General features: G+C 58.0%; 2 protein-coding genes and 1 pseudogene across 8 annotated transcripts in view; 1 reads left to right on the plus strand and 2 right to left on the minus strand.

Annotated features, from left to right (window-relative positions):
- Positions 1-5947: 5947 nt before the first annotated feature.
- Positions 5948-15765, minus strand: LOC105467837 (UBA like domain containing 1). The gene is made up of 3 exons (XM_011717579.3): positions 14215-15765; positions 10035-10097; positions 5948-9529 (listed from the first exon to the last, which is right to left on the minus strand). Exons 1-3 carry the CDS (start codon positions 14332-14334, stop codon positions 9179-9181), a joined length of 534 nt encoding a protein of 177 aa, XP_011715881.1. The 5' UTR covers positions 14335-15765; the 3' UTR covers positions 5948-9178.
- On the minus strand, positions 10104-13762 carry LOC139359944 (uncharacterized; annotated as a pseudogene).
- An 8037-nt stretch (positions 15766-23802) lies between the features above and the next one.
- The window catches only part of LOC105467925 (mahogunin ring finger 1), a 65128-nt gene continuing 63522 nt past the window's right edge, over positions 23803-25408 (plus strand). For 2 of the 7 annotated variants that reach the window (XM_071084062.1, XM_071084064.1), the window contains exon 1: positions 23803-24047. In XM_071084062.1, coding sequence (XP_070940163.1) covers positions 23960-24047 — 88 coding nt within the window. In that variant the 5' untranslated portion in view covers positions 23803-23959. The remainder of the gene's footprint in view (positions 24048-25408) is intronic. The other 5 variants (XM_071084068.1, XM_071084069.1, XM_071084066.1 and 2 more) reach the window with 4 other exon arrangements.

Consider the following 25408-nt stretch of genomic DNA (forward strand, 5'->3'; position numbering starts at 1 on the left):
CTACATTGTCATATAAACACAGCTGTCTAGAGTGAATTTTCCAACAAGCCAATTTAATTCCTTGATCCATTTTCAATGCAACACCAAGTGGTTTTAAAAACACTTTTCCAGCTGGGCGCGGGGGCTCACGCCTGTAATCTTAACACTTTGGGAGACCGAGGTGGGCGGATCACCTGAGGTCAGGAGTTTGAGACCAGCCTGGCCAACATGGTGAAACCCCATCTCTACTAAAAATACAAAAATTAGCTGGGCGTGGTGGTGGGTGCCTGTAATTTTAGCCACTTGGGGGGCTGAGACAGGAGAATCGCTTGAATCCGGGAGGTGGAGGTTGCGGTGAGCCAAGATAGCGTCACTACACTCCAGCCTGGGCAACAAAGAGCGCAACTCCGTCTCAAAAAACAAAACAAAACAAAACACTTTTCCTTTTTATTTGCTGGAATGATTTCATTAGAATCACTTCCAATTACAGCTCCTGCCACTGTGCATTTCATTTGGGGGCCATTATTTTAAGACCAATTTCCCCACGGGAACCAGACTGGGCTGTGTGCATCCTTTTTATTTCATGTTATTTCTACCAGTAACTGGTTATTAATTTTTTCAAAACAAAATCTGATTGTTTATATTTGCCTCTTGGCTGATCCATGAGGAGGCTGGTGCGGCGCCTGTGGGATATTCTGGGATGGCAGTCCCATCCAGGGCTAGGTGCCACTTGCCTGTTTCAAGTCTTTCTGGTTCCCGTGCTTGCCACCAATGCGTTTGGTGGAAAAAGAGCCAACTGTGAGGTCACACCGTGTCGCTGCAGCAATTGAGGGACTGGCCTTGGCACGCAGAGCAGAGGGCTCCCCCCAGGCTCCCCTCCCCACGATGCTTCCTTCTGGCCTTATTTCTTCCCCTTCTGACAGTTTGCCTGTCTCTCCATTCAACTTCCTCCCGTTCAATCCTGCTCCCTCTTCCCTTTCTCGCCCCTAACGCTGTCCCATTTTGCTCTCTCCTGTACTATTGACGGTTCTATCCTATCTCAGAGACGAAAACAATGTCCCTGTGCAGGGGTGAAGCCTGACCCCCCGCCATGGTCTCCAGTGTCCACTCGATCCCTGGGGTGGCACTGGGGAGGGGCTGGTGGGGAGCTGCCAGGAGGGAGGTGGAGGGCCTCCCTGTTCACTCCCCATTGGCTGTCTAGGAGGGGACTTGGGGCTCCAGGCTCTCCCTGGCCCTGGTGGCCATCAGATTCTGGGGACACTGCATGCCTACTTTGTTCCTACTGTCCTCATGGTCCCTGGCCCAGCTCACTGCGACCTGCAACCACCCTGGCTGTTCTTTTCTTTCTCCAAAGACTGTGTCCAAATGAGGCCAAGCCCCTCCTGACCCGGGTGACACCTGTCCAAGCTGCCTTGGGGATGCTGTCTGGTGCAGCCCTGGCCCCCACCCGACTCCTATACCACAGATGAGTATTTTAGGCCATTTCTGCCCAGAACAAAATCTTCCACTTTTCTGATCGCAGATGAGGGGACTGGCGGGGTACCTTCTGTTTAGGGAGGTGGGACTTGCTGGTCCCTCCTTTGGCCACCACCCGAGGCTCAGCCCGTGGGCAGGAGAGAAGGCACCCAGGGTCACAGACCAAGAGGCCCCAGCTTGCTGGCCCCCACCAGGAGGCTGAACCTGCTGGGTCCTGTGACTTCCACCCTCCCACTGCAGGGAGGCACCCGCTCTGCTGAGCTGGGAGGGGAGGACTCCTGGGGGACACCAGGCCAGGCCACCTTGACACACGGCACCCAGGGCATCCCCGGGTCCTGCAAAGCCAGGCCCCACTCTCCGTCCCCACTGGACCCCTCCAGAGCACCCTCCCAGCCCCTTTCTTGGGTGTACAAGCCAGGGCTGGAGTGGGTTTCTGCAGCCCAGCAGGTGAGGATCGAGGCCTGGGGGCATCTCCTCTGCATCCTCACAGGCCGCCTAGGGGCTTGGGAAGGTGGGGACCCCGGCCCCACAGCAGGCCCATGGGGAGCAGTCCCAGAAGAAGGCAGTGCCCAAGGGAGGGTGTGGGGCAGGCTGGCCTTGGCCTGGTCCCAGGTGGGAGCTGCAGGCAGAATCTCCCCAACCCACACTAGTGCAGAGGGGTAGGGCTTGCAGCCTTGGAAGCTTGCGCTGCTCCCTGGGCTGCAGTTGTGGCTTGGTTGGGCATAGTGGCTCACACCTGTAATACCAGCACTTCTGGAGGCAGAGGCTGGAGGACTGCTTGAATCCAGGAGTTCCAGACCACCAGGGCAACAGTGAGACCCAGTCTCTACAAAAAAATAAATAGCCCTGCGTGGTAGAGCATGTGTGTGGCCCCAGCTACTTGGGAGGCTGAGGCAGGAGGATCACTTGAGCCCAGGAGGTCAAGGCTGCAGTGAGCTATGATTGCACCACTGCACTCCAGCCTGGGTGACAGAGTGAGACCCTGTCTCAGAAAAAACAACATGGCTGGGCGTGGTGGCTCCTGCCTGTAATCCCAGCACTTTGGGAGGCTGAGGTGGGCAGATCACCTGAGGTCAGGAGTTCGAGACTAGTCTGGGCCAATATGCTGAAACCCCGTCTCTACTAAAAATACAAAAAATTAGTTGGGCGTGGGGGCACACACCTGTAATCCCAGCTACTAGGGAGGTTGAGGCAAGAGAATCTCTTGAACCCGGGAAGTGGAGGTTGCAGCGAGCTGAGATCGCGCCATTGCACTCCAGCCTGGGCGACAAGAGCGAGACTCGGTCTCAAAAAAAAAAAAAAAAAAGATGAATTGGTCATGTGGGGAGGGGAGACCGGGGAGGGAGGGACACGGGGCTCTGTGAATGGGGTGGGCAGGAAGGGGAAGGAGGTTCCCACCTTTAGGTGCTGCTAGAATAGAGGAGATGCTATGTGGTGACCACCTCACACTGCTAGGCCCAGCCCAGCCCAGCCCAGCGCTGCCCCGCCCCGCCCCACCCGCCCAGCGCTGCAAGTGAAAGGTCATTGAACGTGTTCTCCCTTTCAAGGATCGTAAACTCATTGACACTAAGGGATAAACAACGGATGCCAGCACGTGTGTGTTGGAAAAGGTACCCGCTGCGAGTACCCGAAGATGGACCACCCAGGGTGGAAGTTCAGGCACCAGACGGGAGGGCCTGGTGTGCAGCGACTTCTTAGGCATGCGGGAATGAACACATGCTCCCTTTAGCCCCCCACACCCACTGTCCTGGCTGGCTTGACTTCTGACTCTCCATGGATGAGCAAGCTCTAGGCAGAGACCTTTCACACACGCAACCGGCACAGAAGGGTTTGTCTCCTCTGCCTCCCTCGCCTTGCTTATGGCTCCACTGGGATGAGGGCAAAAGGAATCCATCAGGATCGTGGCTTTGCAATTCCCCAGGAGATGAGAGATGACCCCGGGAAGCAGAGCAGAATTTCGCCAGCAGGCTCCCCGGTGCCTGGTGCTGTGCCACTGACAAGTCGTTGGTCATCCTGGAAGGGGCCCCCAACTCCTGCCCTCCCCGGAAGGACTCAGCAGCCTCTCACCTCCAAAACAGCTGTGTTCTTTTAACGCTCTGTTGAAATCCATCCGTTGCCCAAATATGAGCAGTGCTCAAAAACCCAGACAACTTTCCAAACACAGGAATTAGAAGTACGCTTGTGTCAAAAGATCTCCATTCTGGACAACCTAGGTCTCCCCTATTCGGGGAGGAAGACCTGAGTCAAAGGACTCATCTGTCCTGTGCCAGGAACTGCTGTGAAAGCCCCTCAGAGACCTCCAGGGCCACAGCAGCCCCACCCACCCCCGCAGCCAGTCTCGGAGACAGCCTGGTTGCCTGTGGCTGGCCGCAGGGTGTTCTCAGAGAACCCTGGCTGGACCGCTGCAAAGACCCCGGGGACACTCAGCAGCCCCTGGTGAGTCCCCCTCGACCGAGAGCATCTCTTGCAGAACAAGCTGTCTCTTTTCACAGCCCTTTCCCGCGGGAGCCCCGCCCACCGCTGTTCATCCCGCCCCACTGGACAGGGCATTTACTGCTGAAGCTCCCCATGGTGAAAAGACAAGACCCCCTTCAGGGATTCCAGCCGACTCTCACAGGAGTCGGACTCGCGCATGGCTCTGGTGGCGTGGGGCAGGCTGGCAAGGGCAGGCCAGGCCGTGTCCCCAGTGCCATGGTCAGTTTCAGCCGGTTATGGCCTTAAGGGAATTTGCACCAAATCTTCCAGTTCCCAAGGTAAGTCGGAAGTGAGGCTTTTCCCATAAACCCTCCTGATTTTATTTATTTATCATTTTTTTCTTGAGACAGAGTTTTGCTCGTTGCCCAGGCTGGAGTGCAATGGTGTCATCTCGGCTCACTGCAACCTCCACCTCCTGGGTTCAAGTGATTCTCCTGCCTCAGCCTCCTGAGTATCTGGGATTACAGGCATGCACCACCACACCCAGCTAAGTTGTTGTCTTTAGTAGAAACGGGGTTTCACTCTGTTGGTAGGGCTGATCTTGATCTCCTGACCTCAAGTGGTGCACCCGCCTCGGCCTCCCAAAGGGCTGGGATTACAGGCGTGAGCCACTGTGTTCAGCCTCCCGTTGGTTTTGCTTTCAATTTTCCAGGCTTAGGGAAGTCATGGGAGGCTCCAGGTTCTTTGTGTCACATTCAAGATCTGGGGTATGTGGCGATTTCGTAGGTCCACCTCTGGCTCCCCTAGTTAGTCCTAGCCCACGTGCGCAGCCCCCTTCCCTTTGTAAGATGCCCCTGTGACCAGGGGCTCCAAGCACACCTGGTAGGGCCTCTGCATCTGCACTGCCTGCACTGCCAGCCCCAGGACCAGCCCCGCCCTCCTCAAGGCTCCCAGACTGCTCCCCGCTGGGAGTGGTTCCCACCTGGCCTGGGGCACTTATTAAAAATCAGATTCTGGGACTGGGCGAAGTGGCTCACACCTGTAATCCCAGCACTTTCGGAGGCCAAGCCAAGAGGATCACTTGAGGCCAGGAGTTCAAGAGTAGCCAGGGCAACACAGCAAGACCCCATCTCTAAAAAGAAAAAAAAAATTTTTTTTTAATTAGCCAGGTGTGGTGGTGCACCCCTGTAGTCCCAGCTACTTGGGAGGCTGAGGTGGGAGGATCACCTGAGCCCAGGATTTCTAGGCTGTGGTGAGCTATGATTGCGTCACTGCAATCAGAGGAAGGGGAACAGAGCAAGACCCTATCTTTAAAAAACAAATCAAATTCTGTGACCCTCCTCCAGAACAACTGCCTCAAGGGAGAAGCTGGGAACGTGGGTGTTCAACAAGCACCCAGGGGACCCTTGTGCTCTGGAAGTCTGGGGATCGAGTCTGCAGGCTCCCACTCCCTATGTGGGGGGCATGACTAGACAGCCACATCAGAAACCTGGGAGCTGTTTTCTTTTTTTTTGAGACGGAGTCTTGCTCTGTTGCCCAGGCTGGGGTGCAGTTGGCCGGATCTCAGCTCACTGCAAGCTCCGCCTCCTAGGTTTACGCCATTCTCCTGCCTCAGCCTCCTGAGTAGCTGGGACTACACGCGCCCGCCACCTCACCCAGCTAGTTTTTTGTATTTAGTAGAGATGGGGTTTCACCGTGTTAGCCAGGATGGTCTCGATCTCCAGACCTCGTGATCCACCCATCTCGGCCTCCCAAAGTGCTGGGATTACAGGCTTGAGGCACCACGGCTGGCCATTTTTTTTTTTTTTTTTAAGATCGAGTCTTGCTCTGTTGCCAGGCTGGAGTGCAGTGGCATGATCTCGGCTCACTGCAACCTCCACCTCCCGGGTTCAAGCGATTCTCCTGCCTTAGCCTCCCGAGTAGCTGGGACTACAGGCGCGTGCCACCATGCCCAGCTATTTGTTTGTATTTTAGTAGAGACAGTGGTTTCACCATGTTGGCCAGGATGGTCTCGATCTCCTGACCTCGTGAGCTGCCTGCTGCGGCCTCCCAAAGTGCTGGGATTGCAGGCGTGAGCCACCGTGCCCAGCCTGTTTTATTTTCAGTAATAGCCTTGAGTTATAACTGACACACCAGAACATTCACTTTTCTAAAGCATGCCATTGAGTGGTTTTTGGTACAGTCACATATCAATCACCATCATCTACCCAGGGAACTTCCACGATTGTATGTCAGGGCCTCGCCCCAGAGTCTGATGGCATGAGGCCCAGGAACCTGTGGTTTGCCAGTTTTATTTTACCTGCTGTGCAGCCAGGTATGAGAACCACAGAACTAGCACAGAAGCACTCCACGGGGGCCCTGGTGGCCTGTAGGAGACATGAGCACTGCCTGCAAACACTTCCGATTGTCCTAATCAAGGGGCTGCCCTTGGATTCAGTGGGGAGGGCTCAGGGATACTGCTCAGCACCACTGCAGGGACAGTGACACAGCCCTCAACATCAACAGTGACCACGCTCAAAAAACCGGCCCTGCAGGAACCTCAAGTGTCTCCCGCCCTTAATGTGACCACTTTAAGAGAGACCCCCAGGCCCAGCCCACAGTGGCCCCCAGAAACAGCAATGAGGGTGATGGGACAGTCTCCCCAGTATTAGTGACGTTGTAGTATAGGAATGCTTATTAAACTTGAATGTCTATCTGGAACCAGGGGCTCCTGTTAGATCAGATTCCGATTCGGGGAGTCTGGGCTACAGCCTCACTCTAACAAGCTCCTGGGTGATGCTGGGGTTGGACCTTGCGTTGAATAGTGAGGGTGTGGTTCACTACAGGCTGCCCCAGGGCTCATGGTGTTTAATAAACGGAACTCCCCGCTGGGCACGGTGGCTCACGCCTGTAATCTCAGCACTCTGGGAGGCCAAGGCAGGTGGATCACCTGAGGTCAGGAGTTCAAGACCAGCCTGGCCAACATAGTGAAACCCCGTGTCTACTAAAAATACAAAAACTAGCCAGGCGTGGTGGAGGGTGCCTGTAGTCCCACCCACCCGGGAGGCTGAGGCAGGAGAATCACTTGAACCTAGGGGGCAGAGGTTTCAGTGAGCTGAGATGGCGCCACTGCACTCCAGCCTGGGCAACTGAGCAAGACTCCGTCTCAAAAATCAAAAACAAAAACACAGCATTCCTGAGCCTCACGCTGTGCAGAGTCCTGGACTGCGCTGCCTCATGCGTGGCGGACACGTGCAGCTACCTCGGCATGTGAGAGGTGGGAGAGTCCAGGGGCACTCACCCCATACTGCAGATTACCCCAAAACACCTCTCTGCAAAGCATTTTTCCCAGCACTGCAAGGCGGCTATGGCAGTTTCCTGAGAAGTTTTTTCCACCTCAAAGAATGGAGGAGCTGCAAAGTAAAGACTCAGGAGGCCACAGATGTCCTCCCCTCTCCTCCTGCCACGTTCTCTCCCTCCCCTGCTACCCAGGCACCCCAGGCAGATGAAGGGGGCTGGCTGGCCAGGGCCACCCGTCCTGTGGGTTCCGAGAGGCCATTACCAAGGCAGATTCCCGGGAGGACCTGTTTCTGGGAAGCAAGCGTGGCTCAAGTGGAGGTCACAGCAGCCAGTCGCCAGTGCCAGTGAGCAGCTGTTCCAGGTGGGCTCTGTCAACACAGCCTCTGCAGGTTCCAACCGGGCGGAGATGAAGCCAGGCACTGGTGTGGCAAAAGCACCAAGGCACGCTTCCTGAGAGGCACAGTCACATCCCTGGGAATCAGGAAGGGTCAATGGGGAGTGCTGGACACCAGGGGAGCACGGGACTTTCAGAAAGAGAAGACAGTCTTCCAACCAGGCGGCAGGGCCTCCGCAAGGGGCTGGTGCTATCTTAGACGGAGTGAGTGTTGCCCGTGAGGAGCTGTGAGCTGAGTCCCGTGGGGGTGTTGCAGAGGCCCCAGTCTCCCTTCTGCCCCACGTCCAGGCCCACTCTTGGGGGCAGTGAGGCTGAGGGGGCATCCTCCCAAAGCTGCTCCAGCTCATCTCAGGCAGCCTCAGGTTGCCAGTCTCCTAAGTGACCCAACATCTGCGCTCCCTTTGTTGGCAGCACTCTGCCCCATCCTTGTCCCCTGCCTTGTCCTCTGCCCCTTGCAATCTTCCCTGGCTCTGTCTGCCCTCTGCCCAGAGACCCTGCCCTACCCAGTGTGTGCTGGAGGCCGGGCTCAGAGGGTCCAGCCTGTGCCTAGCCACTGGAGCCGGGGACCGAGAAAGGTCCTGAGATGAAATCCAGGGTGACAGAAGGTAGGTGTGAGCCCTGTGAGCTCCTAACCAGGTGCCAGGATCTGTCCAGTCAAGCAGGGGCAGGGGTGGGCCGACAGGATGGGGACCCAGGCCAGGAACTGACTTCACGGGAAAAGCCCTGGGTGGGCAGGAAGATTCCAGAGCACGCTGTGGCTGATAAGGGCAACAGGCAGCAGTGTGGAGCCGGGGAGGCTGGGGGTGGCCCTGTCTTCTGGGCAGCGGCCCCCAGAGCTAGCTGGCAGCAAGCCTCCTATACAAGGTAAGACCACAGAGCCTGGCAGTGGTTTGGAATTCGTTCTTCTCTTTTGTTAAAAGGGGGAAAGGAAGTGGATGCGGGTACCCCCAGGCACAGGGGGAGGCATGCAGGCAGCCCCAGCAGGCAGGCGCTGGGAGGCGGTGGGAAGAGTCCTGGAGTTTCCCACAATCCTTTTCTCTGCAAGAAACAGCGACGCTGGCTGACGAGGGGGTGGGGTGGGAGGCAGGGCCCTGGGGAGGGGGCGGCAGGCAGGGGGCTGGGGGCTCACTCTAACATGCAAAGTCCAGCTGCCCCAGGAACTAGGTTGCTTCTGAAGAGCGACATACGTAGAAATACAGATACGGCCACGCGCACACATGCGGAGAGGCTCTGCATTCCCTAGGGTGGGGGTCGAGGCCTGCCGGCCCCCAAGGAGCTCCAAGCCAGGGATGAGCAATGTCTCCGCCAGGGTGGTCCTCCACGGCACCCCTGGGCTGGGTGGGGCAGGTTCATCTTCGAAGGAAGGCTGCGTGGTCTCTGAAGTTCTGTCCGCCAGGCACCCAGGCCGCTCTGAACCACTCCATGTGCCAGGGCCGCTGGGGCCATGACCTTGCGTGTGGGCAGCTGCGTGTTCTGGCACCAGACACGTCCCTGCCTGGCTAGAGTCCGCGCTCTCCCCTCCAGGGCTCCGGGGAACAAGGGGTGCAGACAGAAAAGGGGTGAAGGGGGCCCGCGGAGACGTCTTCTCCCCCGCCCCACAGGGTCCTGGCCTCCGGGAGGGGGGAGGGGCCTCCCTTATCTCTCTGCCTCCATGGCAGGGTGGGCCCTGGGTTCTGAGGTGGCCTGTTGCGGGGCCAGGGGTGGCCAGTCTGAAGCCGGAGAAGGGGGTGCTGGAGTCCACAGGGGCGGCTGTGGCTGGTGGTGCTGTGGGCCCCCCGGGGGCGAGGCCGCCGTGGGCCAGCTGGAGGCCGCAAAGCTGCTGGTGGCGGCATGGGGGAAGTGTGGCGGGGGTGACGTGGCTGTTGCAGCCATCGGGCTGCCGCTGCCACCGCTGTGGAAGCTCTCGGAGGCCTTGAGACGGGAGAACATGGTGAGAGCGTCGGGGAAGTTGGGGGGTGTAGCGGGGGTATTGGCGGGGGTGCACATCTGTGAGGGGAAGAGAGAGATGGGGTGAGCACCCCTTCCTGAAGGGGCCCCCACTGCCTCCCAAGGGGAGATGCGTGGCTGGCCCATTCTCGGAAGGCTCTGTGTCCCTTCCCCAGCTCCCCGAGCCTGTCCGCCGCCCAGGGGTTCCCAGAGGAGAAGGCTTGAGATGAACTGACCCGGCCTCACTCTTGGCAGCCCACGGTGCCTGGGGCCACGAGGCTTTCCCAGCCCACCCCCTTCCATCAGCCACAGCATCTCGGGGGCTATAGGGTGAGGAGCTTCATTGCCCCAAAGGCCGGCGCCCCCCAGGTCTCAAGGGGAGCTGGCAAAGGCAAGATTAAGTGCAAGACCCACGGAGCCCGGTCTCCTGCTGATCCATCTCCAAAGAGACCGAGCCCCACCTGCACCAGCGCCCTCGCACACCTGGGCCAGGGGCTGCTCACACATCGAACTAGCTAGGCCCCTTCCGTCCAATCCACAACTGGGAACTCCAGGGGACACTTACCATCTGGTGGTGGTGGTGGCTGTAGGGGATGTTGGTCTCCTGGAAAAAGGCGCTGAGGGCTGTCTGCAGGAAGAAAGGCCCCTGCTCACCCTCCAGGCCCTGCTGGCCCTGTCACTGCCCTTGTTCCCAGGCTCCTCTGAGGTTGGGGATGATCTTGGCTGCACCACTGAGTGGGAGGGGTGGGTCGCAGTGCTGAGGCTCAGTGGCTTGCCTGTCACCCCCAACCCTCGCCACTGTCCAAGGAGGAGCCAGGGAACCCTGGGCAGTTGGGGTGAGTGGAGAAGACGCTTCCCCTGCTGCTCGCCGCCTGCCTCAGTGCCTAAGGCCTGCAGAGCCCTCCCCCTGCACCAGCTGGCACCAGCACCATGACTGGGGGAGGGCGGGCAGTACCCTCACCCCATCCTGGGGGAAAGGCAGCACGGCCCCAAGTAGCCCAGCCAGACCTCCCCACCCCTGCTCTGTTTTAGGAGATTCTAGCCTGGCTGTTACCACCTTGACAGGTAGCAAGTCTCTACTCTTCTCTAAGCCTTGGTTTCCTCATCTGCGAAGCAGGGGCGTTTTGAAGGAGTCTGAGCCTGGTGGGGGGGAGCCCCTGCTGCCCCACCCAGCTCTGCTTCTGGCTGATCAAGGGGCCACTGTTTTGGCCTTGGTTTCTCCATCTGTACCACAAAGAGGCTGGCCTAGGTGACTCCCAGGGTCCCCTCCCTTCCAACAGTGACCTCCTACGATCACCAGATTCCAGCAGGCAGGGCCTGGCACCAAGGAGACAAGCCTGGGCTTTAGGTTCACTTGATCACCCACCCAAGCCTCCCTCGGAACAGTGCCCGGGCGGTGGAGCAGAAAGATGACCCTAGGACCAAAGCCACCACGGGCTTACGACAGCTCCCAGCACAGCTCCCCAGCCACCCACCCTTGGCTGGCACGCTAGGCACGGGACGCTCCACCGTCTCCCTCCACACCTGGGCCACATGCCACACTGAGCATGGTGCAGGCACCCAGCAGGGCTCCATCCCAGTGGGGCTATGGACTGTCATCATTAACACCACAGGCAAGGACTGCTGTCTTACAGGCAGGGAAATGAAGGCAGGAAGTGATTTGCTCAGGGTCAGCTGGTCCGCAGAAGACAGAAATGGGGGCGCTCAGAAAGGCCAGGACAGGTTGGGGAGACAGAGCGAGCCCGGAGCCTTTTCCTGTGTGTGTCAGCTCAGCAGGTCCTGAAGGTCCTTGGTGACTGGGGACTGAGGAGCCCCAGAGGGAGGCGCTGGTATTTGCTATGTCCTGGCTGGGGCCCTGCAGGGGTGACGAGGCCCATCCCACGGAACGGAGGCTGCTCTTGCACAAGGGCCGGTGAGGGAGCCCCACAAGTGTGTGAGGGGTCCTCGGGGCCCTGGCAAGTCCCAGACCCAGACTTGGAGCTTCGAGCAGCTGAGGTGCCCCCACCGCCACCCCTCAGGCCCACTCTCCTAATGCCAGCTTGACTTTCTGGCCCTCCCAGGCCCAGCACACCCAGAAATCCAGCCTGGCTCCTGGGGCCTACCCTTGGTCGGGGGTTATACATGGGGGGCTGCTATTTAAAATTTAAAATTTTGTTTTTGTTGAGACAGAGTCTGCTCTGTCACCAGGCTGGAGTGCAGTGGTGCGATCTGGGCTCACTGCAACCTCCGCCTCCCCGTTCAAGCAATTCTCCTGCCTCAGCCTCCCGAGTAAGACAGGCGCGCGCCACCACGCCCGGCTAATTTTTGTATTTTTAGTAGAGACAGGGTTTCACCACGTTGGCCAGGATGGTCTTGATCTCTTGACCTCATAATCCACCCGCCTCGGCCTCCCAAAGTGCTGGGATTACAGGCGTGAGCCACAGCGCCCGGCAAAAAATATTTTTTAAATAAATGAATTATGTGGGGAATTTCTTGCAGGAGACTCCCTATCTGGGTGTCCCCAAACAGGGGTGTGGGAGCTCAGGCCTGGGGGCTGGTCTTTAAGCACCTTTCCAGACCGCAGGACCCACTGTCAGCAGCAGCTGTGCCTCAAAGCCCAGGCTCACTGTGCAAATCCCAACCCCAGAAGCCCCAGGCCACACCAGAACCCCTCTGCAGGCCGCTGTGTGCATTCTCCATTGAGAAACATCTGCCCCACTAGACACAGGCCCCTCCCCCTGCAGCCTCCTGCCCCCATTAGCACCTGAATTGCAGCAAATGTGACCCAGAAACACCGCCTGGTGGATGCAGCCAGCGGGTGGAGCGTGGAGGGGGATGGGGTGGCCATGTGAACCCCTCACTCACCCCCATTCCGAGGCCGGAAGTCCTGTCACCTTCCTCCAGCCTCCCTGGTGGCCCCCACTTTACAGATGGCACAACTGAGACTCGGGAGTGGAGGGCACAGGGCTCCTTCCACGGGGCCCCTGGGAGCCACCAGAGGCCCCAGATGCTCCTGCCCCTCCTGGGAACAGTCTTTCCCCAGACACTGCACTCCTCAAAGCTGCATTTTCAATTAACTGTGCCACTGAGGGATGTGGCCTGGGTGCCAGCTGGATGCCAGGTTCCGAGGGCTGGGGTGAGTCCTGCAGGCAGGGCCCGCTTCCCAGCGGACACCTGCCCGCCCAGCCCCAGGCAGGGAGGGAACCGTGCGTGCAGGTGTGGGACTGCCATGAATGTCGTTTTGCAAGTTTTGCCACATCCAGCCCTTGACACAAACAGGGCTGATGAGGGCTGTGGAGACGAGGAGGGGAGCAGGGAGCTTCCTCCGGGTGGGGCTGCCCTGGGGCACAGGGGACAGTGAGCTGGCCAACAGAGGCTGATTCATGCCCCCCAACGCCACTATACAGATGTGGAAACTGAGGCCAGAGGGACAGAGCAGCCTCCTACGTCCTGGGGTGAACACCACACAGGGTCAGCGGCCCCCGCGACCGCTGGTAGGAGGGAAGTAGGCAAGGACAGAGGTATGGACTCATCTGAATGGGATAGCCACTGCCTTTCCAGACTGTCCCAAGCTTGGGACATTCTGATCCCCATCTAGTCCCCAGCAAGCAGAGTCCCAGAGTCCTCTGGCTTCTGGTCCCTCCTGCAGGCCCTGGGATGGCTCCTCATGGAGAAACCAGGTTCCTAGTCCCCAGCTGGGCACAGATGGTACCGGGATGGCTGAGGCTGTGACCCTAACCCTGTGAGGTGCACAGGTCAAGGGGCTCTGGCCTCATCCCCAGATACGACCATGGGGTTAATCCCGGGGTCAGTGAATTAGGGAAGGCCAGGTAGCCTCTGGGCAGCACAAGCCAGGAGCACTACTATCCTGTGGGTTAGGGGAGGCCCCGGGGAGTGGGTGCCAGACTGGGGCAGTATCACCGCCTACCCAACTAGCCTGAAAGCTGTTGAACCTTGTGCACCCTCCCCAGTGCACCGGCAAAGGTACAGATGCCCCTGCCAGCCCCAGGAGAGCACCTGGACGCGCACACGGAGTCCCCAGGCACAGCTCTGGAGGGAATTCACGCTTATCCCTATGCTGTAGTGTGGGGCTCCGACACGCCACCCATACAGTCCACGCCGTGTACACACATCACACCGTGCCGGGCACGGGCGGCATCTGCAGACCTGCCACATGTTTACGCGCTGATCACACACCAAACGCACCAGGGGGGCTGCGCGTTCACACGCGCGCCAACGTGCCCGCAGGTCCGCCACCTCCTCGGTGCCCGGCCGACGCCGTGGCGCGGTGCGTGCGTAAACACAAATGCACATGGACGTGTGCGCACGCCGCCGGCCGCCCACCAGGCACGCGGACCCTTGGACCACACGTCCGGAGCGGCTCCGCCCTCCGGCCCAGCTCAGCCGAGGCCTGGGGCGTCCTCCTTCCGGCCGCCCGCCCGACTGTCCGTCCGCCCCGCGGCGCCGCCCTGCCTCGGCCTTTACCCGGACAAAAGGGGTGGGGGGGGTCCCCGTCTCGATCCCAGGGGACTCGTGGCCCCGCGGGGGCGGCGTATCCCCGACCGGTGGCCCAATTCCCCCCTTCGCCCGCCGCAAGCCCCCGGGATCCGGACGCCGGGCACCGCCGTCGGGAGAGCGGGTCGGGTCTGCGGCCCGGAGCGGGCGCACAGCCGGCACGCGTCCACGCCACCCACCCCCGCCCCGCGGCCACGCGGGACACACTCCGCCCGTGGCCCCGGCCCTCGCCCAGCTCCGGCGCCGCGCACCTCGAACTGCCAGTGGGCCGCCTGCAGCAGCTGCTTCGCCTGGTCGGCCGCGCAGCCCGCCGTCAGCACGAACTGGTTGATCATGACCTGGTGCTTAAGCTCGTCCATATTCACGGACATGGCGCCGCCGCGCTGCCCGCTCCGGCCTCCCTCCGCCGCCCGCGCCTCCGCCTCACGCGTCCACCATTAGCGAGCCGGCTCCGGCTAATACAAATATTTACTGTGCGGCTCTGACTCACCGCGCCTCGCCTCGTTCCGCCGGCGCCGCGGCATGCTGGGATATGTAGTCCCCGCGCTGCGCCGGGCGACCCGGGGGAGCGGGGCCGGCACCCCAGGGGACGGGAAGCCCGAGAAGGGGCGTGTCTAAGCACCGAGCGCCCGCTGCAACCTCCGCCTCCTGTGCGGATGTCCGGGCCGTGATCCGAGCCGGGCGCGTCCACGTCGCCCTCGTTGCTCTCGGTGGCACCCGTGCCCCTGCTCTGGCACGGATGGGGGTCCGCAGGCCGGGGCCACGTCTGTGTATGGGCGCAAATGCCGGACCACAGGATCTTGGCCAAGGCCTGGGGACCGTGTCTGAACGCTGAGTGCCTACTGTGTGCGGATGCCCGGCCGTGACCAGGATTGGGGGAGTCCACGCCACCCTCGTTGCTCTGGGTGGCACCTGGGCCCCTGCTCTGGCACGGATGGAGGTCCGCAGGTGGGGCGGGTCTGTGAATAGGCGTCTTTGCCAAGGCCCAGGAACGGTGTCTGAAAGCTGAGCGCCTACTGTGTGCAGGCGCCTGAGCCGGGACCAGAGCCAGTCACATCCACGTCGCCCTCGTTGCTCTCGGTGGCACCCACGCCCCTGCTCTGGCGGGAATTAGGAGCCCAGAGGCGGGAGCCACAGATCTGTGCATGGGCGCAAACGCCAGGCCACAGACGTCTTTGTCATGCCCCGGGTACTGTGACTAAAAGCTAAGCGCCTACTGTGCGCAGCTGTCCAGACCGTGACCAGAGCCAGGCACGTCCATGTCGCCCTCATTTCTCTCGGTGGCATCCGTGCCCCAGCTCTGGCCCGAACTGGGTCCCAAGGTGGGGCATACAGATCTGTGCATGGGCACAAACGCCGGTCCACAGGCGTCTTTGCCAAGACTTAGAGACCCTGAACCCCTCTGTGATTGGCATCGCACTGTGTTAAGTAGTAGGCACACCCTTAAGAGAGGGATCTCTAGGCATTTTGCCCCAAATCGGCTGGTCTAGGCTGAAAGGCCTGGCACACTGTAGGCGCCGACAAATACTCGCTCAGTGAATGAATGAATGAGCTGCTTCAAAGCTCCGCTGCACGTCACCGCCTGTAGTCAGCCTCCCAGCTCTCCTCAATCTCTCATCGCTCACTCGTGGCGTGGGTCCTTCCTAGCCTGGCTCTGGGTGTGCCCCACTGTAGCCCGATGACCCTCTGGACGGCGCCTGGGACAGGCTGGCGGGGGCGGCAGCCTCTGGTGCTTCGGCGTCCCGCTCCCAGCTGTTCTCCTGCTTTCCCACGAAAAATCTCGTGCTCTTTGCCGGAAATCTCGGCCCTCAGCGGGCGGGCGCCAGGACCCCGCGGAGCCAGTTCCGGAGCGGCCCCAAACTCCCATTCCCAGAATGCCTCGGTTTATTTGCATCTTTTGGTCCCCGTGACGTCACTGAGTGAGGTTGTGCCTCGACCAATAGGCAGCCTCAGGGTGTTAGGACCTGGCCATATAAGGTAAACAAAGCTGGTCGCCCAATGAGGAGGCGGCGGGGGCGGGCGCTGGGTCGGGGAGGCCGGGGGCGGGGCCGGGGGCGGGGTGACCGGGCCGTGTTTACAGACCGGCACATGGCGCTTCCGGTTGACGTTGCGGACAGCTAGTGAGGCTCTAACCGGCTCGGAGCGCCCGGGGGCAGTGAGGCGCGGTCACGGCCGCTCTCGGTGACCTTGGTTTGGCTCCTTGCGCCCGCTGGCCCCAGCCTCCTTAGTTGAGCCACTATTTGTTGGGTCCTTCCTCTGTTCCTGGCCCGGACCTAGCCTGGGGCGACAGAGGAGCAGTAGCCGGGTGGGGGGCTGTGAGGATGGCTGGGGTCGGGATCGAATTTCGGAAACCCGGAGGACGAGTGTAGCCTTGCAAGATGGAAAATGCCATCCTGGGCAGGCGCAGTGGCCTGTAATCCCACCTACTCGGGGACCGTGAGGGAGGATTGCCTAGGCCCAGGGGTTTGAGAACACGCCTCTACAGATACTTAAATTTTAAGAAAATTTGCTGGGTTCGGGCCGGGCGCAGTGGCTTACGCCTGTAATCCCAGCACTTTGGGAGGCCAAAGCTGGCGGATCACCTGAGGTCAGGAATTCGAGACCCGCCTGACTAACATGGCGAAACCCTGTCTCTACTGAAAATACAAAAACTAGCCGAGAGTGGTGGCAGGCGGCGCTTGTAATCCCAGCTATTCCAGAAGGTGAGGCAGGAGAATCGTTTGAACCCGGAAGGCGGAGGTTGCAGTGAGCTGCGATCGCGCCACTGCACTTCAGCCTGGGCCACAGAGCAAGACTCTGTCTCAAAAAAAAAAAAAAACGAAAAGAAAATTTGCTGGGTTCCATGGCCAACACCTGTAAGTAATCTCAACTTTCGGAGGCCGAGATGTGTGGATCACTTGAGTCCAGGAGTTTGCGACCAGCCTCAACATAGTGAGACCCTCGTCTCTATAAAAATTTTTAAAAAAGTGGCCGGGTGCGGTGGCTCACACCTATAATCCTAGCGCTTTGGGAGGCCGAGGCGGTCGGTTCCCTTGAGGTTAGGAGTTCGAGACCAGCCTGGTCAACATGGTCAAACCGTCTCCACTAAAAATAGAAAAATTAGCCGGACATGGTGGCGCACGCTTGTAATCCCAGCTACTTGGGAGGCTGAGGCAGGAGAATTGCTTGAACTCAGGAGGCAGGCGAAGGTTGCAGTGAGCAGAGATCGCACCACTGCACTCCAGCCTGGGCGACAGAGCAAGACTCCGTCTCAAAAAAAAAAAAAAGAAAAAAAAAATTCTGGAGTCCCGGGTACAGATTGAGGTAGGAGGATTGCTTGAGTCTGGGAGGTCAGAGGCTGCAGTGAGCAGTGATTGTGCCTGGGGGACAGCAAGACCCTGTCTCCAAAAAATAAAAAATGCCCTAGGGAGGCCAGCACTGGCCCTGGGGGTGAGTTAGGGGCTACTGAAGTGTTTAAATAGATCTGACCCCTTGTACACGTTGGGATCACTGTGGCTGTGGCTGTGCTGGATTAGATGGTGGTGGAGAGCTCCAGTCTGAACTAGACAATGTTCTTGTGTTTGGTTCCAGGGGAGTCTGCCCTGCCTTCGGAATTGGGTGGAATGAAGGGAATTGCCTCAAGCTGCGGCTCCCACCCAGGCCCCTCAAGCCTGACCAAGGACTTTCCCACTGGGTGGTGGGAGGAGGACACCGGGGGAACTAGTGGACTGGACCTGAAATGTCCTGGGGTGGGAGGATAGGATAGTGGGGAAGGCTGGGGCACTGAGATCGCTGACGGGGTTGCGGAGGGAAGGGAGTCAGGGTGCAGTAGAGTTGGTCTCTGAGGGCTGCGGCTGGGAACCTGGCCTATGGGCAAGGGGCGGACACTGAGTCTTTGCTTTTCCCAGGCAGGCGCTTAGCCTCGGGAGAAGCCAGCTGACTATGGGAAATACAGTTTAAGCTTCTTTCCTGCTGCTTGGGGATCACTTAGGGTCCATAGTATTTTGTAAACCCTGATAGTTCCAAGAGATGTTTGCTCTTGCTAAGAGTTGCCCCTTAACCTTTGCAGAGTTCATATGCATGAATTAATGTGGGCCAAGTGCTCCATAGGGTAGGCCCACAGTAAAAACCAGCTCTGAATATGATTCCCACTATAATCATTACCACTGGGATGGCAACACAGTGTGGTAGAAGGTGGGCAGGTTCAGGAGCCAGACAGACCTGGGTGTCAGGCTTGACTCCGCTGGTTAATGACGCTGCTTAATGACTTAATGCTTTTTATTTTTTGTCTTTTTTTTTTTTCCTTCCTTTTTGTGGAGAACGGGGTCTCGCTATATTACCCAGGCAGGTCTCAAACTCCTGGGCTCAAGCTATTCTCCTGCCTCTGCCTCCCTGAGAGCTGGGATTACAGGCGTGAGTCACCGTGCCCAGCAATGACTTAATGCTTAATGTTGAGTGAGTTACCAGAGCTCTGTGCTTCACTTTCTCACTGGTGGGGCTGAGTTCTGGCCTCACTGCTGTGGAAGATTAATGCTTCTAAGGTGCATAGTGCAGGGCCTGATGCTAGTTGCACGGTTCTAGTTCTCTCACCTCTTTACCTGCATCTGGACCACTCTGGGAAGTCCTAGCCCTATTTTACAGATAAAACTTAGCCTCCGACGTTCAGAACCTGTGGAGAAGAGCGGGCACCCGTGGTGCATTTCTGGCAAGGGAAGAGGGACACTGTCCCGGCAGGGCCCACTGGCGGCTTGCCTTGCATAGGGAGGCAGGAAGTGCTTTCGCCCCTCCTTCCACCATCGTCCAGGTACCACTCAGCTGCCTGCCTAGGCTTGCCCAGCCCAGGAGCTCTCTCAGGCCAGCAGGCTGGCAAGAGTTGGGCAGGTGGGACTGGCAGAGTCAAAGGTCACCCTACTGATCTCCATTTAACTCCCTCATCCCGATCCCCTAAGCCAGCTTGTTTTCCCAGGGGCGACAGGGAATTAAAAAACAACCTTGTTTTCAGCCAGGATTAGCCTGGTTGGAGAGTGAACTTTGGATTCCGTAGCAGGCTGGGCTGGAGCCTGACAGCTGGGGCCAGCACCTAGTAGGAAGGAGAGAAGGCATTTCCAGCAGTGCCCTTATCTCACCTGAGGGCCCAAGAGGTTCAAGGCTTTGCCAGACTTAACATGACCAGTCCATGGGGGGTGCAGCGCCCTGGCCGCCTCCTCTTCACCCCATTCTTTGATTTATTCCACAGATGTGCTTATCAGACACCTACCGGGTGCCTGGCTCTGCGAGCACTAGAATATGCCAGGATCCTGCCCACTCAGGGGCTTGAGAAGTGTAGAATTGAAACTCAGGCACTCAGACCAGGAAGCCACCAGTTGTCTCCGGGGTCCGTCTTTATGGTTTTTTTTTTTTTTTTTAATTATTTTTATTTTTTGAGACAGGGTCTCACTCTGTCACCCAGGCTGGAGTGCACTGGCACAATCATGGCTCACTACAGCCTCGACCTCCCAGGCTCAAACGATCCTCCCCACCTCAGCCTCCCAAGCAGCTGGGACTACAGATGTGCACCACCATGCCTGGTTATTGTTTATATTTTTTGTGGAGACAGGGTTTTGCCATGGTGCCCAGGCTGGCCTCGAACTCCTAGGCTCAAGAGATCCGCCTGCCTTGGCCTCCCAAAATGCTGAGATTACAGGCGTGAGACACCGCGCCTGGCCCTGTCTTTATGTTTCAGAGAGCCCAGTGCTGGCTGAATGAGGGGCAATGATCTGGCCCTTGCCTTGCTCCTGACCTTGGATTCTGTCATCTCCCTGTCACTTGATTCCAGCCCTGTGCCGTACTCAGTTCTTTCCCACTGGAGAGGTTTTGTATATGCCATTACCCCTACCTAGAACCTGCAGCAGCCTACCCCTCACACTTTGCCTGGCTGGCTATTAATTTCAAGTCCTGGCTTAGCGACCGGGCGTGGTGGCTCACACCTATAATCCTAGCACTTTGGGAGGCCGAGGCAGGTGGATCACCTGAGGTCAGGAGTTCAAGACCAGCCTGGCCAACATGGTGAAACCCCGTCTCTACTGAAAATACAAAAATTAGCTGGATGTGCTGGCACGTACCTGTAGTCCCAGCTACTCCGGAGGCTGAGGCAGGAGAATCGCTTGAACCCGGGGGCAGAGGTTGCAGTGAGCTGAGATCACACCACTGCACTCCAGCTTGGGCAAGAGTGAGACTGCATCTCAAACAACAACAACAACAAACAACAAATCAAATCCTGGCTTTGCTGTCACCTCCTCAAAAAAACCCCTGACTCCCCTGCCAATAGTTTCAATTGCATCTCAATGTTTTCTTGCAGAGCACCCACCACATTTTGGATTTACATACTTGTTAACCTTTATAGTGTCTATTTCCTCACCTGCCTGCAGCCTCCATGTCTAGCTTGTCCTACCATTTGATGCCTGTTGCCTGGTTCATCACCTGTCACATAGTAGCTGCAGGATAAATATTTGTTGAATAAATCAGTGAATTGGCTGGGCACGATGGCCCACGCCTGTAATCCCGGCACTTTGGGAGGCCAAGGTGAGGGGACTGCCTGAGGTCAGGAGTTAAAGACCAGCCTGGCCAACATGGTAAAACCCCGTCTCTACTAAAAATACAAAAATTATCTGGGCATAGTCGTGGGCGCCTGTAATCCCAGCTACTCGGGAGGCTGAGGAAGGAGAACCGCTTGAACCCGGGAGGCAGAGGTTAAAGCGAGCCGAGATCCCACATAATCATGCCACTGCACTCCAGCCTGGGTGATAGAGTGAGATTCTGTCTCCAAACATAAAGAAATGAATCCACTCAGATGTTGATAATGGAACTTGGACCAAATCAGGAAGGGCCTGTCTTCCAGCTGGGTGTGGGTAACTCTTCTCTGTTGAGAAGAGTTAATGAAACATCCCGCAGCTGGAAACGACTGCTCTGACCCAGGCTCCATAGGGAGGATGTGTGTTAGTGTTGTTTTTCATGGGAACAGCGATCCTCGGGACTCTCCCTTCCTCCCCACAAACGGGGAGGGCAGTCGAAGGCAGCATTGGTACAGAAACGCACATACATGTACGTGAGTTCTGCAATTCAATGGAAAGAAATATAAAATGAAGAGAGATCACAGTGGGTGGGGCTCTTCAGGCCCATCCATCTGGGGGCAAGAGCCTGGCAATCTGGCACTCTGGAGCATGCCTCTGTGGAAACAGGGACGTGCCCAGGTAAGAGCAGTGGCCTGGCTCAATTCCAGCTGTGCCACCCACCTACTGTGCAACCCCATTAGGGTACTTCATTTTTCTGAGCCTCACTTTCCTGTTTTGTAAATTGGGAATGGAAATAGAATCTACATCAGATAATTTTTTTTTTGAGACAATCTTGCTCTGTCACCCAGGCTGGAGTGCAGTGGCACGATTTCAGCTCACTGCCACCTCCACCTCCCAGGTTCAAGCAATTCTCCCGTGTCAGCCTCCTGAGTAGCTGGGATTACAGGCATGTGCCACCACACCTGGCTAATTTTTATGTTTTCAGTAGTGACGGGATTTTGCCATGTTGGCCAGGCTGGTCTTGAACTCTTGACCTTGGGTGATTTGCCCACCTCGGCCTCCCAAAGTGCTGGGATTCCAGGCGTGAACCATTATGCCCGGCCAGATAATTATTTTTAATTATTATTATTTTTGGAGACAGAACATCGCTCTGTCACCCACACTGGAGTGCAGTGGCGCAATCTTGGCTCACCGTAACCTCCACCTCCCAGGTTCAAGTGATTATCCTGCCTCAGCCTCCTGAGTAGCTGGGATTATAGGCGCACACCACCACGCTCAGCTAAATTTTTGTATTTTTGGTAGAGACAGGGTTTCACCATATTTGCCAGGCTGGTCTTGAACCCTGACCTCAAGTGGTACACCTGCCTTGGCCTCCCAAAGTGCTGGGATTACAGGTGTGAGCCACAGTGCCTGGCCTGTTTTTTAATTTTTATTTTTTTTTCATTTTTATCCTTTTTAGAGATAGGGTCTCACTCTGTCACCCAGGCTGGAGTGCAGTGGCATGATCGTGGCTCACTGCAGCCTCGACCTCCCAGGCTCAAACTATGCTCCTGCCTCCACCTCCAGAGTAGCTGTGACTACCGGGGCATGCCATCACATCTGGTTAATTTTTACATTTTTGGTAGAGACAGGGTCATGACATGTTGCCCAGTCTGTTCTGGATCTCCTGGGTGCAGGCTATCTGCCTGCCTCGGCCTCCCAAAGTGTTAGGATTGCAGGCGTGAGCCACTGCGCCTGGCCAACATCAAAGAATTCGATGAGAGAATATGCGCAGAGTCCTCAACATGATGCCTGGCACATAATAAATGCTCAGTAAGTGTGGCCTTTGGTTGTGGGCCAGGGAGATTTTATCAGGCTCCTCCAAGACCTGGACCCACCTCATAATCACACAAGCCTCTTGGCTGCCATAGTCGTTTGGCTTCCCAAGTTCCCCTGACAAGAGGAAGGCTGAGGACAGGCGCAGTGGCTCACCTGTAATCCCAACACTTTGAGAAGCTAAGGCAGGTGGATCACTTGAGTTCAAGACCAGCCTGGCTAACATGGTGAAACCCCATCTCTACTAAAAATACAAAATTGGCTGGGTGTGATGGTGCATGCATGTAATCCCAGCTAGTGGGGAGGCTGAGGCACGAGAATCGCTTGAACACAGGAGGCAGAGGCTGTAATGAGCTGAGATAGTGCCACTTCTCTCTAGACTGCGCAACAGAATAAAAAAAAAAAAGGAAGACTGGATCCTGGACTCTGGCCCCTGGAAGGGTATAAGAAGCATTTCCATGTGGACTGTGGTGAATTGACCATATGAGACTCAGTCTGCCCTGCCCTCCCTAGCTGCTTTCTTGGTACAACAGGCTTGACTTGGGAAATCACTCTTCTCAGAATCCCAGTTCCTCAACTGAGAAGTGGTAAAAAGCGATCTGTTTCCAGAGCTGTGTGTGAGTCAAAAGCCAAGGAACACAGTGCACACTGGGAGGTTTTCATTCTAACGCGATTCTTGCAATCTTGCCCCCAGCGCATTTCATGCGGCTCTCGCTCCTCTGTGCCTCAGTTTCCCTGTGTGTAAAGTGTGGGAGAGTCTACTGCCTTCCGTGGAGACTGTAAAATTATGCCTTTAAACTAATTGTTCTGGACGTGGGGCCAAAGTGTTGGGATTACAGGTGAGCCACCGCACCTGGCCTCAGCCTTCCTCTTGTCAGGGGGCCGGAAGTTGCTTAACCCCCTGGATTCCAGTTTCCTCAGCTGTAAAACGGGCTGATGCCTATACAGCCCTCAGAACCACACCTGGCTCAGAAGTCCCCAAATGGTAGTCCTCAAATTTTGGCCAAGGCCAAAGCGGGTGCTTCACTTCTTCGGTGCACACCCTGCAGGTGGGCTCCGGGTGGCAGGTGCAGCTGCGCCCTATGCCGGTCGGGGCGGGAGACAAACCCGGGGGAGTGGGGAGAACCACAGCGACTCAGGGAGCAATTTCAGAGAAGGCAAGTGGAAGGCGCTGGGGCCGCAGGGGAGTCTGTAAGCGAACAGATGATGAAATGACCAAAGAGTTAATATGTTAGTGCAGCTCTTGGAACGCAGAGGGAAGGACCATTTGCGGTGTGCTTGGTGATTCCTTCCCTTTGATTTTAGGTCCATTTGGTTTGTCCCGGAGTGCTTGTCAACACGTCAGAGAGCCTGGGAACGGAGCATCCTGGGAAAGATAGTTTCCAGACGGGCTTCCCGCGCCGCTTCCCGGCGCCTTCGGGGCGAGAGGACTCCATTTCCCGACGTGCCCCGGGCCCGGGAGGCGGAGGGCCGCCGTGGCGTCGGGCCCCGGGCCAAGCCGGGGGTGGGGGCTCGAGGCGCCTCCGCGGCCGTGGACTAGCGTCCGTGCGGCCTGGTCCGGGCCATGTCCGTGTGAGGACCCTGCAGCCGCCGCCGCCGCCGCCGCCGCTTCCGTTCCGGCCCTGGCCCCTGCCCGGCAGCGCCGCTCACCATGGGCTCCATTCTCAGCCGCCGCATCGCGGGGGTGGAGGACATCGACATCCAGGCGAACTCGGCCTATCGCTACCCTCCGAAGTCCGGTGAGCGCCCGGCCCCCGGCGCCTACGGCAAGGCGCGGGCTGGAACGCTGGCCCGGCGGGCGCGGGGGCGGGGACTGGGGGCAGGGCGCCCTGCTCGGCGCCCTCTGGGCCTCGTTCCTACCCGGAGCCTTTGCGCGGCCCCGCGGCCCCGACCCCTAGGCGTGGCTGGGGGCCCCGGAGGAACCTGCCCGAGCCGTACCCGGCGCTGCCACTGCCCGGCTTGGGTGACCTTGGGGCAGTCGCTTTGCCCCGGGCGCCTCAGCTCCGTCCTCGTAACACGGGGGAGTTCCTGGGGGAAAGCCTGAGGGCGGGGCGGGGTGCTGAGCGCGGGTCCCGGCGCATCTCTCCTGCCTAGAAAGCGCTCATTGTCATCAGATTGACCTCACCGCGGCGGCCGGCTTTCTCTTTCTTTGGTGGCTTGGTGTGAAGGCCAAGCCTGTGGTTGGGCACTTTCCCTCCCATCAAGACCGAGGCTCTTGGTGTGTGGGTTGGAGGAGTGGGGCTGGGCCCAAGGAGATGATTGTAATTGATCGGGAGGGGCTAGGGTCCTTGCTGACAGGACAGGAGAGTGATTGGAGAGGACCCACCGATACTCAGGTCTCTGTGTTATGGCTGAGGGACCAAAACCGTCAAGGAGGAAGTGGCTGCCAAGGACTCAGCTGGAACCAGTTGGGACCAGGACCAGGTGTGGGGCTCCCTGGGAGCTTGTTCCCGCTCTCTTTCTGTCTCTATTGATGAGCATGGGTTCACTGGGAGCATCTAGCTCCAATTCTCACCTTCCATCTCCTCGTGGGGTCATTTGTGGTGGAAAGGAGAGAAGGAAGAGGAGAGAGAACTTGGGCATCATTGGGACACCCAGATTGGGTCCTCAGATCCTGGCGTCTCATGTGATCTGATGTCTCAGTCTCCTGGGTGTCTCTGGACACCCACAGGCCAGATTTCTCTGAGTGTGGGCCAGGTCCACAAGTGGGGAGGACTGTTAGACATGCCAGGCCCTGCCTTGGACCACCTGGGGCCTGGGAACCTACATTTTCAACCCATTCCTCACGTGAGTTTGACGTCCACTCAGATTTGAAAAACTGCTCTGCCCAGGTTTTGTAAGGTGTGACTAGGTGAGGGCCTGGGGCCACCGCGATGAAGTGAGGGGAACCAGCACAGTTTGGGGGCACTCTGAAGGGGATGGACTCAGAGCTAGGCAGAATGCACTGTTGCCTGGCTGCTGGGGAGTACACACATGTTTCCCAGGCCTAGCAGCAGGGCAGCCTGGCCTTTGGGTGCTTCAGCCCTGGAGTTTCCCTGGAGGTTCTGAGGGCTGATGGCCCCACATCAGATGGAGTAGTTTGCTGTTGTCCTCTTTCATC

The sequence above is a fragment of the Macaca nemestrina genome, chromosome 18 (assembly GCF_043159975.1).
Source record: "Macaca nemestrina isolate mMacNem1 chromosome 18, mMacNem.hap1, whole genome shotgun sequence".
NCBI classification, from domain to species: Eukaryota; Metazoa; Chordata; class Mammalia; order Primates; family Cercopithecidae; genus Macaca; species Macaca nemestrina.

What these genes read in the sequence shown, in the direction of transcription:
- LOC105467837 (XM_011717579.3), bottom strand. Translation starts at nt 14,334, where the DNA reads ATGTCCGTGAATATGGACGAGCTTAAGCACCAGGTCATGATCAACCAG. An exon ending in CGGCCCACTGGCAGTTCGAG is followed by an intron (nt 10,098 to 14,214) that starts GTGCGCGGCGCC and finishes TTCTTCCTGCAG; the next exon opens with ACAGCCCTCAGCGCCTTTTT. An exon ending in GCCACCACCACCACCAGATG is followed by an intron (nt 9,530 to 10,034) that starts GTAAGTGTCCCC and finishes TTCCCCTCACAG; the next exon opens with ATGTGCACCCCCGCCAATAC.